General features: G+C 34.0%; 1 protein-coding gene across 2 annotated transcripts in view; it reads right to left on the reverse strand.

Moving 5' to 3' along the window:
- Positions 1–13,411, reverse strand: part of Mfe2 (peroxisomal Multifunctional enzyme type 2) — a 70,374-nt gene that overhangs the window by 35,137 nt on the left and 21,826 nt on the right. For both annotated transcript variants that reach the window (XR_013017294.1, XM_076466782.1), the window contains exons 14-18: positions 7,455–7,578; positions 5,935–6,107; positions 3,437–3,506; positions 2,847–2,953; positions 1,979–2,065 (exon numbers count right to left, since the gene is read on the reverse strand). Coding sequence is in view for 1 of the 2 variants with exons in the window: in XM_076466782.1 (XP_076322897.1) it covers positions 1,979–2,065; positions 2,847–2,953; positions 3,437–3,506; positions 5,935–6,107; positions 7,455–7,578 (561 nt within the window). In the remaining variant the exon portion in view is untranslated. The remainder of the gene's footprint in view (positions 1–1,978; positions 2,066–2,846; positions 2,954–3,436; positions 3,507–5,934; positions 6,108–7,454; positions 7,579–13,411) is intronic.

Consider the following 13,411-nt stretch of genomic DNA (forward strand, 5'->3'; position numbering starts at 1 on the left):
TGAAAAATGGATATATTATACAAATGTTAAGTGCTACAGACAATGGCACAGTGCAGGTAAACTGGCTAATGCCCAACCCAAAATGAATCTTCACCCTAGGAAAGTCTTGTTAAGCTTTTGGTGGGATATTGTTGGTGTGATCCACTTTGAGTTGCTGCCATTCAAAGTAACGATTACATCATATTTTTCTACTGTCAAAAGTTAGAGTGCTTGAATGTTATACTGAAAGAAAAGAGGCCTGCTTTGATCAATTGTGAAGGTGTTGTGATACACCAGGATAATGCACAGCCCCATACAGCAAGTATTACATCTGCAAAGATTGAAGAACTAGACTGGAAAAACTTCCACATCCTCCTTATTCTCCAGACCTTGCTCCAGTTGATTATCATCTGTTCCAAAGTTTGCAGAACTATCTTGATGGAAAAGAGCTTGGAACACACGAAGATGTCAAAACTACCTTCTCTACATTCTTTTCCTCCAAATTCCAAGAATTTTATAGAAATGGCATTCAGAAGCTTGTGAATTGTTGGCAAGAACTAATTAATAATAATGGAACATATATTATTGATTAAATAACATTAAAAGCATTTGAAATCCTTTCTCTTTTTTTGAACCTAAAATTGGACATTACTTAAGGGATGACCTGATAGCTGCAAGACAAAAGATTTATAAAAACAACTTTAAAGTGCCTAAAGGTAAAGTTCAAAAACATTCTTATTGGTTGTTGGTATCAACAGTTTTAAATTAATAAACGATGAAAAACTAAAATATTTTCTAGTGTATAAATCTTCTTGAGGTTAAAACTAATGCATCTTGGTTAACTCTAATACTTCAGATTTGAAGATAGCTAAAACTTAATAAAAAAACAAAACATTAAAAATATTCAAATCAAGTTCAAAGATCCTCTAAATTGTCCAGTTTTTACCTCCTATGATAAAAACGAGTTTTTAATCCATGTTGGTTCATTCTAACATTTCAAATTTGAAGCTGTTAATGAAAAAAAAACACTCTATGATTAATTATTTCATCAAAACATTTAGTTTTGTTCAGATATATACATATAATTCTGTTTGATAATATTTTGATCATTAAAAGAGTAAACTCTTAAAAAAAATCTTCAGTACCAACTTATGTTATGTCATTGTGTGTGTGTATGCACTTTACCAAAAACATTAACTATGTTATGAAACTTTGTAGAATAGAAAGCAACTGCCTGTTGTGGAGACACAAGCATAGAGGACAATGTTTAAAAAGTCTTCAGGTCAGTGTGTGTGTAAGTGTTGTTGGTCTTGTATAGTGTCCTGGTGAATTGTTGAGAGCATGTTATGACTGGTTGGATTATCAATGTTTCTGATTGGAGGAGAGATTTCCTGTAGATTCAACCTCTAATCAAAGAAAAATCAAAGAATCATTTTATATCAACACTATTAAACCTTCACTAAATAGAGATTCCGGATTAAAGGTGAGTAACCTGTGGCTGCCACTAGTTGAATCTACAGGAAATCTCTCCTCCAATCAGAAACAGTGATAATTCAACCAATCATATCATGCTCTCTGCAATCACCAGAACACTATAAAAGACTGACAACACCCACACACACACACATACTGACCTGTAGACAAAAGGCAGAAGACTTTTGAAACATTGTCCTCTACACTTGTGTCTCCACAACAGGCAGTTGCCATCCATTCTACAAAGTTTTATCATGAATACTCTGCCTAAACAATCTATCAAAAAATTAAGTACATTAATTTGCTGTGCTTCTCTATATTAATTGTCACTTGCATAACATGGATATAAAAACAAACTAACTGATATAATGAAAGATTCATATTCAGCTAATCTTTATTTGTATCATACACACTTATACTTCAACAACATTCATTGCACAAATGATGTGTCATTCACATTAACGTTAATTTAGACTTTAATATTAAGTAATCAATTTTTCACACAGTTAAGTCAGAAAACACTCACTATACACTGAAAATGAATACGATTTCCTTCCTTCCACATCTGTGTCTGAATACTTTCTCCTGGGATTAGAGGCCCGGCAAACCTTGCCTAAGTAGGAAGATTAATGTTCAGTTCTCTTTCTACTTTAGTCACAATAACAAAAGGATTACAACATATAGGGTGATCAAAAAATGGTGCATTACATTTACCTTGCCTTCAATAATGATTTCTTCAACTCACTTTTCTTTGCTTCATAATAAAACTGAGAAACAGCAACAGATATGAATATCTATAGATAATATACTCACATACACATTACTGAAAAGGGGTACCAGTTTAATAACCCACTTTAATAATATAATTGTGAAAAAACTCAAAGTATGTCATCTTTAGACAATATAGAATATACTGTTAATGTTACATATCTGTTAAATTAATTCATACATTTTTAAATATGAGTAAATAAATGTCCACAACAAAGCCAAATCACCTTAAAAGTAGTACTTTTTTCTTAAACAAATTTCCAAAAACCAAATTTTTGTTACATGCATGACCATATGACTATTATAAACTAACTTGTATTGAAAAGATGCATAAATAACAACAGCCTGCAAATTTGTGACAATGAACTACAACTCAAACACATTAAAGGTGTTTTAAGATATTATTAAAATTGTATACTGTAATAAATGAAGCAAAAAAGGCTGTTGTAATGTATCAACCTATTTCATTAACTAATAAATATAATCATTTAATCAACAACTTTATATAAATTTCTAGTTTTCATGTAACAACAGAATTAGGAATTGTGAAAAATTCAATGGCTGAAATCAACTGTCTCCTTAACAGAAACACAACATAAGAATTTGTTACCAGGTATTTTTTGTACCTTAATTTTTTCCAATTTTGTTACATCATTCCCAGCAAATTGCTTAAGAGCATGACGAGCCGCGTATCCAAAAGTGCACAAGCCATGCATAATTGGTTGAGGAAATCCTGGTAAAAGAACACAAAACATTAGCACTGGAACATAGAAACTGACCTATAATACATGTAGTTTTATACAAGTCTTACACTTGTTAATTTACCATTACAGCCTATAACATAATGATAACCCAAAATTGTTTAACTGTTTTCCTTTTTGCCACGCATCTTTGGGAGAAACTTTAAAATATAATTGAAAACATTTGTCAACTATCCAAAAATTTAGTTACAAACCCTGCAAAGTTATTTTTGTAACATAATTGAACAATTTTTTTCTGACTTTACATTGGAGAAACTTTTTAGTTTTTCAGCACTAGTTTTCAAAATTTAAAAATTAATGCCTCAGAAATTTAAAAGAGTATAAATAGGATGCAATGCTAATCTTGATGCCATCCTGAATAATTTTAACTTTTACAAAAATAAGGGAATAAACTGTAACAAAATCTTATTTTGCAAAGCATCATATGAATGTTAAGCTATTATTTTGGTTCTCACCTCCCATAGCAGCAAAGGAAGGATCAATGTGAAGAGGATTACCATCTCCCATTAGACGATATAAAGCAGCCTAAGATAAGGAATCAAAAATAATTTTTCAATGAGCATCTGAAACATGGTTATAAATGGAAGTAAATAAAAATAATATAAACATTTACTGTTTTAAGTCATTAATTTTTCATTTTGTTTTTTAGCCAGATGGAGTTGTAGATTACTGGTGATATTGTTACGTTTGAGAAGTTAAGATAGGCCTAGAACTTCTAGAAACCTCTACTGATACAACATTAAATATTTCATCTTATTCAGATGTAGACTATGTGTATCAGATGGTTAAGAAGGTTTATAGAGTGGTTTTTCAAGATATAGAGAGAATTCACCAATATGTCAGCTATCACGGTTACTTTAAACACATACGTTGGTTCATCCTAATTAATGTCATTTGTGATGTACACTTACAGAAAATTTGCCAGAGATCCAATTTATAGAAATGTTAAATATGGAAATAAACTTACTTATAAAAGCTGATGCAGACTGGACCTAGAATTAGTTTTACCAGGTAATTATGAAAATATATAAATTATAATAAAAAAGTAAAAGGGTAAAAACTATGGCTGATAAAGTGTGAAGGTAATTTTTTGTGTTCTTTGAATCTAGTTTCCATTTTTCTGCTTGTTTCTCCAACACAGAAGTCGTGGCAGTTGTTCCATTGTATTTTATAAATAATGTTGGTGTTGTGTTTGTCAGTGTAGTTTTTACATAGTATGGACTTTTTAGTTTTGTACCTGGTTTTGAATAAATTTGGTGTTTACTGGAATGTTGTGTTTTGTTAAAGGTTTTTTTCCAAATGTTGGTTATTTTTTCGTTGATGTCGGGAACATATGGTATGTAGCAGTACAAGGTTTTGTAGTTTGTTGTATCCAACAATTTATTGTTGTTTGTTTGTTGTTGGTCTAGGTGTGTGCATATGATTTTTTCCATGGTTTTTGAGGAAATTTGTTGATGTTAATGAAGTGTTGTTTTATTTTGTTGATTTCATTGTTGATTTATTGGGTGAGCACAGTTTTGTGGCTGTGATTATTTGGTTTCTTAATATGTTGAGTTTTTCTTGATGACGAGAAACCCACTTAAAATAAAAATTTATCTCAGAACGGCTGGTCTGGGTATTAACACTTTTACTGATAAGGAGAGAACAATGTTTCGACCTTCCTAGGTGATATCAGGTTAAGAGAGAGAGAGAGTGTTTGAATGTGAACATTGATGGACACTTGTCTTAGGGACGAGAGTATAAACAGGTATTGGATTGTAGGGGGCATTGAAGGTGGATGTTAGGTTATTAATTAGTATAGGTATAAAGGTATTCCTTTATATTGGTTTAATTTTGGTTTCAGTTGTTGTATAAGTACAGCTTCTTTGATTTTGTTTGTTGTATCTTGGGATTTATTGTTGTTTGTTTGTGTGCTTGTAATTTTTTCCACAGTGTTTTGAGGAGATTTATTGATGTTGATGAATTGTTGTTTTATTTTGTTGATTTCATCATTAATTTTATCAGATGAGCATAGTTTTGTGGCAGTGTTTATTTGGTTTCTTAATATGTTGAGTTTTTGTTTCGTTTCATGTGCTGCATCACATGGAATGTATAATCCAGTATAGATGATTTTTCTGTGGATTTCTGTTTTGAATTGTGTATCAGTTCTAGTGATTTTGAGGTTAGGAAATGCCATTTGGTTAGCTTTTTCCTGCTCACAGGTGAACTTAATGTCGGGGTGTATCAAGTTAACGTGATTGTAAACACTGTGTGTGTTCTGTAGATGTAAATCCAGCTATTGTATCATCAACATACCTGTACCAGTATAGTGGTGGATGCAAGGTTGAATTAATTGCTTGTGATTCAATTTGTGTCATAAAAATGTTTGCTAGAACTGGTGACACAGGATTCCTCATACTTAGGCCAAATATATTATTTCTCTTCAATCAAACAAATATAATTAAATAACCTTTATGTTGTTTCATGCATTATAATGGATCACCAAGCTAACAAGTTACCTAATCATTTTAATAATAAACACTTGTTCTTTAAGTTACCATGCTTTATAGAGTAAATAATACTGTTAGAAACTGATAGCTACAAAAGAACAAATTGTTTACATATGAAAGATCTGCATATATGTTTTCATAATCTCTCTTTAATGCAATGTGCACAGGTATGGATCAAACTGTGGATGCCATGGTCTTGTGCAGTGTCCTTCTATTTGGTATTATGAATTTGATATCAGTTATTAACTTTTCATGTTACTCTATATTACAACAGTTCAAGTAAAAAAAAAAAAATAAGCAAGGATACTGAAAAAAATTTATATATGCATTTAGTAAGTCACAAAGGTTGTGCAATGTGTATGATAGACATAGGTATTTCTGTCACATGAAACCTCACTTTGCAATCTGACATACATGGTTTATCCACAACAAACATCAATTAACAACTTGTTCTAAGAATTTACCTGGTCTACAGATGTTTTTTCTGTAACGAAGCAATCCGGCTTACGATTTGGAGGGGAAATAATTGACTTTATTTTATCTGAATCTCGCTTTCCTCCAAAGTTCCCTGCTCCGATGAAGAAGACACTCCACTGACTATACATTACTTTCTCTCCAGCATCATTGAAGGTGTTAACTGTGAAAGAAGTAGTAAAAGATTGGTTTATTCATTTTTAAGGTAATTTATATAAAAATGAAAAGAAAAAAAAACTGTATCAATTATTTACCTGAAACCAGGAAAATTAGGTGTAACATGTAACTGATTTGTACATAATAAAGATTATTTTTACTTTATCATAATTGTTTATGATTAATGTGGTATACTTGTACAAGATACTGAAATAATATATCTTAGGACTATCTTTTAAAACATACAACTAAGTAAGTGGTGTGAAAATCTTAAACTGTAAGTATATTTAATATGCAACAAATTAAAGCTGGTGTCTAAAATTTCCAGTCAAATATTATTAAATGTTTAATCGTGTATTACACAAATAAAGAGTTCTTGAATAACAACTATTAAGTTTATTGTCCATTGATGACATAATGATTGAGGATACAGTACTTGGTTACCAACAATAAATTTTGCAGTCGATTAATGAAATAAAGTTCAACAAACAGAAGAAAAATATCTAATATATCATTTAACATCCAGTATTAAAATAATGGTTAAAAACCTGTACTTGAAAATTAACCACAAAATTTACTGTTCATTTATGAAATAAAGATTTGACAATTGGACTATAATACCCACTGTGAAATTTAACATTCCTCGATGAAACTTTATAGAATGAACAGCAACTGCCTGTTGTGGAGACACAAGTGTACAGGACAATGTTGTCTCCACAACAGACAGTTGCTGTCCATTCTACAAAGTTTCATCATGAATACTCTGCCAAAATAATCTATTAAAGAATTAACATTCCTTATTAACATGATGGTTAAATAACATGTAAAAGTTATTGTATATTTATAACATGGTGGTAAAACATACTGTACTGATTAGCAACCAAATTTATTGTTTATTAATAGCATAATGGTTAAACAAACAAAAAATGAATAACAACTATGAAATTTACTATCCCATAATAACACAATGGTTAAGCAAAAATACGTGAATAAGATGTATAAAAGTTACACCCATTTATGAAATATTGATTAAACATACATTACATAACAATCATCATAAAATTTATTGTCTACTGATAGCATAATGGGTAAACAAACAATACTTGAATAAGAATGATAAAAGTTGCATCTATTTCTAAAATGATGGTTAAACATACAGTCCATGAATGCTCACTACAAAACTTATATCAATTAATGACAAATTTTTCATCATGACAGAAATTCTGATAAAAGTAACAGAAACAAAAAGGTTTTATCATAGTTGAGATATACATCAACATGATTATCTGGATAAGACTTGTTTAATTTGCTAAGATAATCAGCATTTGTTATGGTGAAAGTAACATTCACTCACCATCTAAAACAACCAATGCACCAGAACCTTTGTCAAGTACATCTATCACCTCTACAACAGAATTCAAAACACCTTCTGGAGGAAATGGTTTTAATATCTCCAAATACTGTTCTCCATGTACCATCTGTGTGAACCAAGTTTGAAAATATTACAAATAGACATTATAATAAGCATGCCATTTCAATTTTTTTTGTAGCATATTTTCAATGGATAGAAAATCTCTCTTTGGAACTACACAAATAAAACAAACTTTTTATGTTCCACAGTTATTAGTTTTTTAATTAATAATCATCCTGATTTAACAAAAGCCTCATTTTGAAAACTTTTTTGCAAATAACACATTTCATGAGTGTTCATTAACAGTTAGAGAACAGCAAACTTATCATCAGTTTTTAAATCTGTAAACATCTCATTCATGAAAAATATTTTTAGAATGAAATTGGGTTAGTCTTTCAAAACATCTTAGAAAAACTTGGAGCTGTCCAACAACTGCAAGTGAAAATAACTTCAGTGTTCTAGAAAACAGAGTTGCAGGTTATTTATGGTTAATTTTATCTTGCAAATTTCTGTGGACAAGAGAAATGTTCACAAATGAATGTTAGGCTTAATATTACTTTCCTTTTTTTTTTCTTATTATTATTTTTAAGGATTTTACTGTAAAAGTATTGATACCTGTATTCAATGCAGGCAGATCAGATCTAATCTATCTGCATATTATAACATACCTGCATCTCATAAAAATAATTAACCATTAAAAACACCAAAGGAATCTCATTTGGCTAAGAATTATTTTGGCATTTAGCCTAAGTTATTGCTAATTTAATTAAATAACATAAATGCCTAAGTTGACCTATTGGGTTAGAATTCAGTAGAAGGGTCATTGCTTTTAAATCATTTTTACACTGCTATGCATGTGATTATATTTCATTATTCTCAAGTAATGCACTCGCTAGAACAGCAGTATATCTCCAGATTTACAACGCTAAAATCAAGGGTTCGATTCCCCTGTGTGGGCTGAGCAGATAGCCCGATGCGGCTTTGCTATAAGAAAAACACACACACACTCAAGTAATGATTTATATGGTTGATTTAGTTAAGTTCGTTGGGGACAGACTTTTCTTGGTGATAAACAATGTTTGTAAACATTTGTGTACATAAATTAGGGAGTGTTTGGGGGCAATAACAATAGTTGCGACAAACGTTCCATTTCATACAAGAAATCTGCTACTCTTTTTGGCTTCAGATATATGCATATATATTCAGGTTTTACTCAGATGTTATATACTGGTTAATTGTGTAAGAAGAACAAGTTCATATAAAAATATATATGCAACGTGAAGATTATAAAAATTAACGTGTTTTTTTTGTCAAAATAGTCTTTGTACACGTTTTAATGTTATGAAACCATATAACACTGCTCGCACTTTAAATCCTGATGAAGCACTTCTTTCAACTGTTATATAATACTAATATTATTATTACAACCATTGGTTGGTTGATTTGGTGTTTTATGGCACAAAGCAGCTAGGCTATCTGCACCAAACATCCAGTAAAAACTTAAAATTAAAGTAAATTTAGTAAAATTCACAAAAGGAAATTAAGGTAAAACAAAACAAAGTTAAAATAAATAAATAAATAGCATAAAACCAATGTTTACATCTACTCTACAACATCAAGAGAAAAACTATAGTAATTCAAGTTGTAAAGGACTTTCTGTAGCGTGACTGTAATAATCATAATTCACCAGGAAGACTAACAGGTAAGTACAAAAACCACAGTCAGTCACCTGAAGTTGGTCTTTCCAGTCCTGGTTTCGAGTTATTTGACATTATGGTCATTGTCAAAATGTAAAGTAATAAAAGTTTTAAAAGACTTGCAGCAAAATTTTAATAACAACTTGCCAGGATGACTAACAGGTAGTTCAAACAGCAGCATTAGTCACTTGAAGTTGGTCTTTCCAGTCCTGGTTTTGAGTTATTTCATGTTATGGCCATTTTCTAATTTCAAACTGAACAAGATGAACTGTGATTCTTAAAAGGGAATCTCATTAAAATGGTCTAATGTATAAAAAACTTAAATAGCATTAAAAAGATTAATGGCTTTTAAAGAACTAAAAACACTTCCAAGGTGGACAGTGTTACCATCAGCAATAACACTGTCTAAAGTTATGGACAAACTTTGGGACAGAACATGTTTAAAATGATGCCGTTGTTGAGAGTTGTAACAATGGCAAGAAAGTAAAATGTGGCTTATTGTGATCTGAGTGTTACACAAACTACACACTGGTGCATCAGTTCCAGATAAAAGGAAACGATGAGTTAAAAAACTGTGACCAACGCGTAGTCTAGTTAGAACAAATTCCTCTTTTTGATCCTTATGGAAGCAAGTTCACCAAACTCCAACAGAGGGTTTTATTTGGAAAAGCTTGTTGTCTTGTTGCTTACTCCAAGTCGACTGCCAGCAGGCACGGAGTCAAGCCTTAAATACAGGACCATAGTCTATGTATGGAACAGATACAGCAGTGATAGTGCCAGAGCAGACAGATTTAGCTGCAGTGTCAGTGAGCTCATTCCCATGAATACCAACATGGCCCAGTATCTGGAAAAACTGGATAGAATTAGATGTTAAAGAGAAATGGGTCAGTCAGTTTTGAATATCAGCAAGAACAGGGTGTGAACTAATGTGAAGAGAACTAAGCAAGTCAGGATAAATTGTGCAGTTTGAGTACTGCTTAGCTCCTATGTGATTCAGGGCAAGAGAAATGGCCTGATTTCAAACCATCTGTATAAATAGGAATGGAAGGATGGTTCGAAAGATGTTTAGAAAATAACAGACAGTATTTCCAATCGGGAGTGTCTGCTTTTCTCAGATGACTTAAAGATAGGTCATATTTGGGGACTGTAAGAAGCCATGGTGGGATGGGCTGACAATGGATACAGCAATGTTATCCAAGGACAGACCTAATTCATCTAACTGTGCCTGGATATGAAGACCAAAGGGAGCAATGGCAGACTGTCTGTTCTGAAAAAGTATGGCCCATCAAGGAAGGAAAACACAACCCCATGTGGGATGCTTTGGTAAGGAAATATTTTGAAGCATATAGTAAAGATAGTTGCAAACAGCAGAGGTGCGAAGAAGGTTCATGAGACTCTATGCATAAGCTCTGAACTGGGAAAGTGCAGAAAGACCCAGTGCAGAACTGAAGTCCTTGATGATGAATGGGGTCCAGCATCTTTAATGCCAATAGTCTGGCAGAGCCATAGACCAGTGATCCATAGTCGAGTTTCAATCGAATAAGAGCACAATATATCTTTAGCACAGAACATCAATCTGGTCCCCAAGTGGTGGAAGAGAGGACACAGAGGATGTTCAGTGCTCTTGTACATTTGACACATAGTTGCTCGATGCGTGGTATAAAGATCAGCTTATGGTCAAAGATAAGCCCCAAGAACTTTTTTCTCAGGGACCACAGGCAGCACAACTTCACCAATATAGAGTTCAGGATCAGGGTGAATACCCCGTTGGCAGTTAAAGTGCATGCAAACAGTTTTAGAGAAAGAGGAAAGTTAAAGCCATTTGTCATGGTCCATTTATTAAAGGATTGAGGGCAGTCTGTAGCTGCCACTCAATATACCTCATGTTCGTCGACTGACATGAGACGTGAAAGTCGTCGATATAGAGCTCATTTGCAACAGTGAGAGGGAGTTGTTTGGTGATAGAATTAATCTTTATACTGAAAAGTGTAACACTCAAAACACAGCCCTGAGGGACTGCAAGTTCCTGTAGAAAAGACAAGGAAAGTGTCAAACCCACCTGAACTTGGAATCTCCTGTCCATTAAAAATTTTTAATAATAATGGGCAAATGGCCATGTAACCCATATATATGGCAGTCTCACAAAATGCCATAACTTCATATTGTATCATAAGCCTTCTCAATGTCAAAGAATATTGATACAAGATGTAATTGTTTGAGAAAGGCTTCTCTGATTGATGTTTCAAGTCGATTCAGGTGGTCCATGGTGGAGCGCTGTCTTCGGAACCCAAACTGGGTGGGTGAGAGGACGTTGTTTCATTCAAGGAACCAAACAAGACGAGCATTAACCATCCTCTCTCAGGTCTTACAGAGATATCTCATCAAAGCAACTGGACGGTAGTTTGAAGGAATCTTGGGATCCTTCCCAGACTTAGAGAAACATATGACAATAGCATGGCATCAGGCATCAGGAAAAACATTCTCCTGCCAGATCCAGTTACAAACAATCAGAAGAATAGCAAGAGAAGCAGGAGATAGATGGCGCAGCATTTCATAGTCTACATCATCATGTCCAACTAATGTACTACCAGACCAATGAAGGGCCAGTTTGAGTTCCACCAGTGTAAAGGGAAGATTATAGTGCTAGAGACACTCAGCTCTAAAGGAAAGAGGTGATCACTCTGCCCAAGTCTTGATGGCTAATAAGGTGGAGGAAAAAGCAGAAGTGCTAGATACCTGGCAAAAGCTTTCACCTATTTCCTGGCTATCAGAAAGCAAGATTGAAAGGGGGAGAGATTTATATTGACCTTTCGAATCTTGTCCCACATGACTTTGAAACTGGTGGTAGAAGATATGCTGGTTGTGGACTTAATCCAAGATTCCTTCTAGCTTTGCAGTCTTGCCCACAGAGCACATGAGTGGGCCTGCTGAAAAGAGATGCAGTTTGAGAGTGTGGAATTTCTACAGAAAGTATCCCAGGCCCGTTTTTGAGCCTTCTGTGCCATGTGGCAGGCAGGATTCCACCATGGATATCGTGGAAAACGTGTCGAGATTTTAGGAATACATTGAGCAGCTGCTTGTGTAATACAGTCAGTTAGTGCTGCCACACAGTTGTCTATTGGTAGCTTACAGACGATGGCAGGATCAAGTTCTGTGAGAGCAGTGAGAGAGGGCCAGTTTGCATGATCCAGCTTCCACCAGGAAATGTGAGTCGGGTGGCATTGACCATGGCCAGTCTCTCTCAAAATTATAGGAAAAGGATCACTGTCGCATGGATGATTGTCAACCCTCCATGAAAAGCAGGAGAATAGTGAAGGGGAAGAAACTGAGAGATCAATAGCAGTAAAGGACTGACTAGGAGCATGAAAATAAGTAGAACCATTGTTAAAAAGAGAAAGGTTGTGATCAGAGAGCATATGCTCTTCGGTGACCCCTCCTATCAATATCAGCACTTTCCCAGAGGGGATGATGTCCATTAAAATCCCCTAAGATTAAAAATGGAGACAGCAACTGTTCAATGAGAGCATCAAGGTCTGATTGATCATGTGTCTCTCCAGGCAACAGGTAGAGAACAAACAGTGATGGTATGACCCAAGGAAACACGGATGGCTATGGTCTCCAAGGGTGTGTTGAGTGGCAATGACAGGGTGGGCACATGCTAATAAACCAACAGTGCCACTCCTCCATGCACTCGTTCATCACACAGCCTGTCATTTCTGTACAAATAAAACTTCCATAAGGTGACTGTATCAGCAGGTTTCAAAAATGTTTTCCATAAGGTAAGACATAACAGGATGGTAGGAAGCAATCAGTGTTTTGATATCATCCAGATTAGAATGTAAACCTCGACAGTTCCATTGTATCAAGGTAGCCATTTTTATGTATGTGTAAGCAAATTGGGTGGAGAGCCATTCTGTTTACAATGTCTTTTTTTCTTTACTGTCTTAATTCGAGGGAGGTGTATCGACCTCCATGGATCCTGTCCTGGGTCGATTGGGCAGATCTTCGCTGTTGGAAGAAGATTCCAGTGATTGAGGATGTGAACAAATGACTGTTTTGCATCTTGGGGTGGGAGAAGAAGATGTACTTGAGGAAATTCCTGTACCTAGAACCAAAGGATGTGGATCTTGGGGTTTGTTCAAATCTATGTTCAGAACAGAGATGGGTGTGTTGATGTTGATTCATCAGCTTTTTTAACCACGG

This window comes from Tachypleus tridentatus, chromosome 11 (assembly GCF_004210375.1).
Source record: "Tachypleus tridentatus isolate NWPU-2018 chromosome 11, ASM421037v1, whole genome shotgun sequence".
Taxonomy (NCBI): domain Eukaryota; kingdom Metazoa; phylum Arthropoda; class Merostomata; order Xiphosura; family Limulidae; genus Tachypleus; species Tachypleus tridentatus.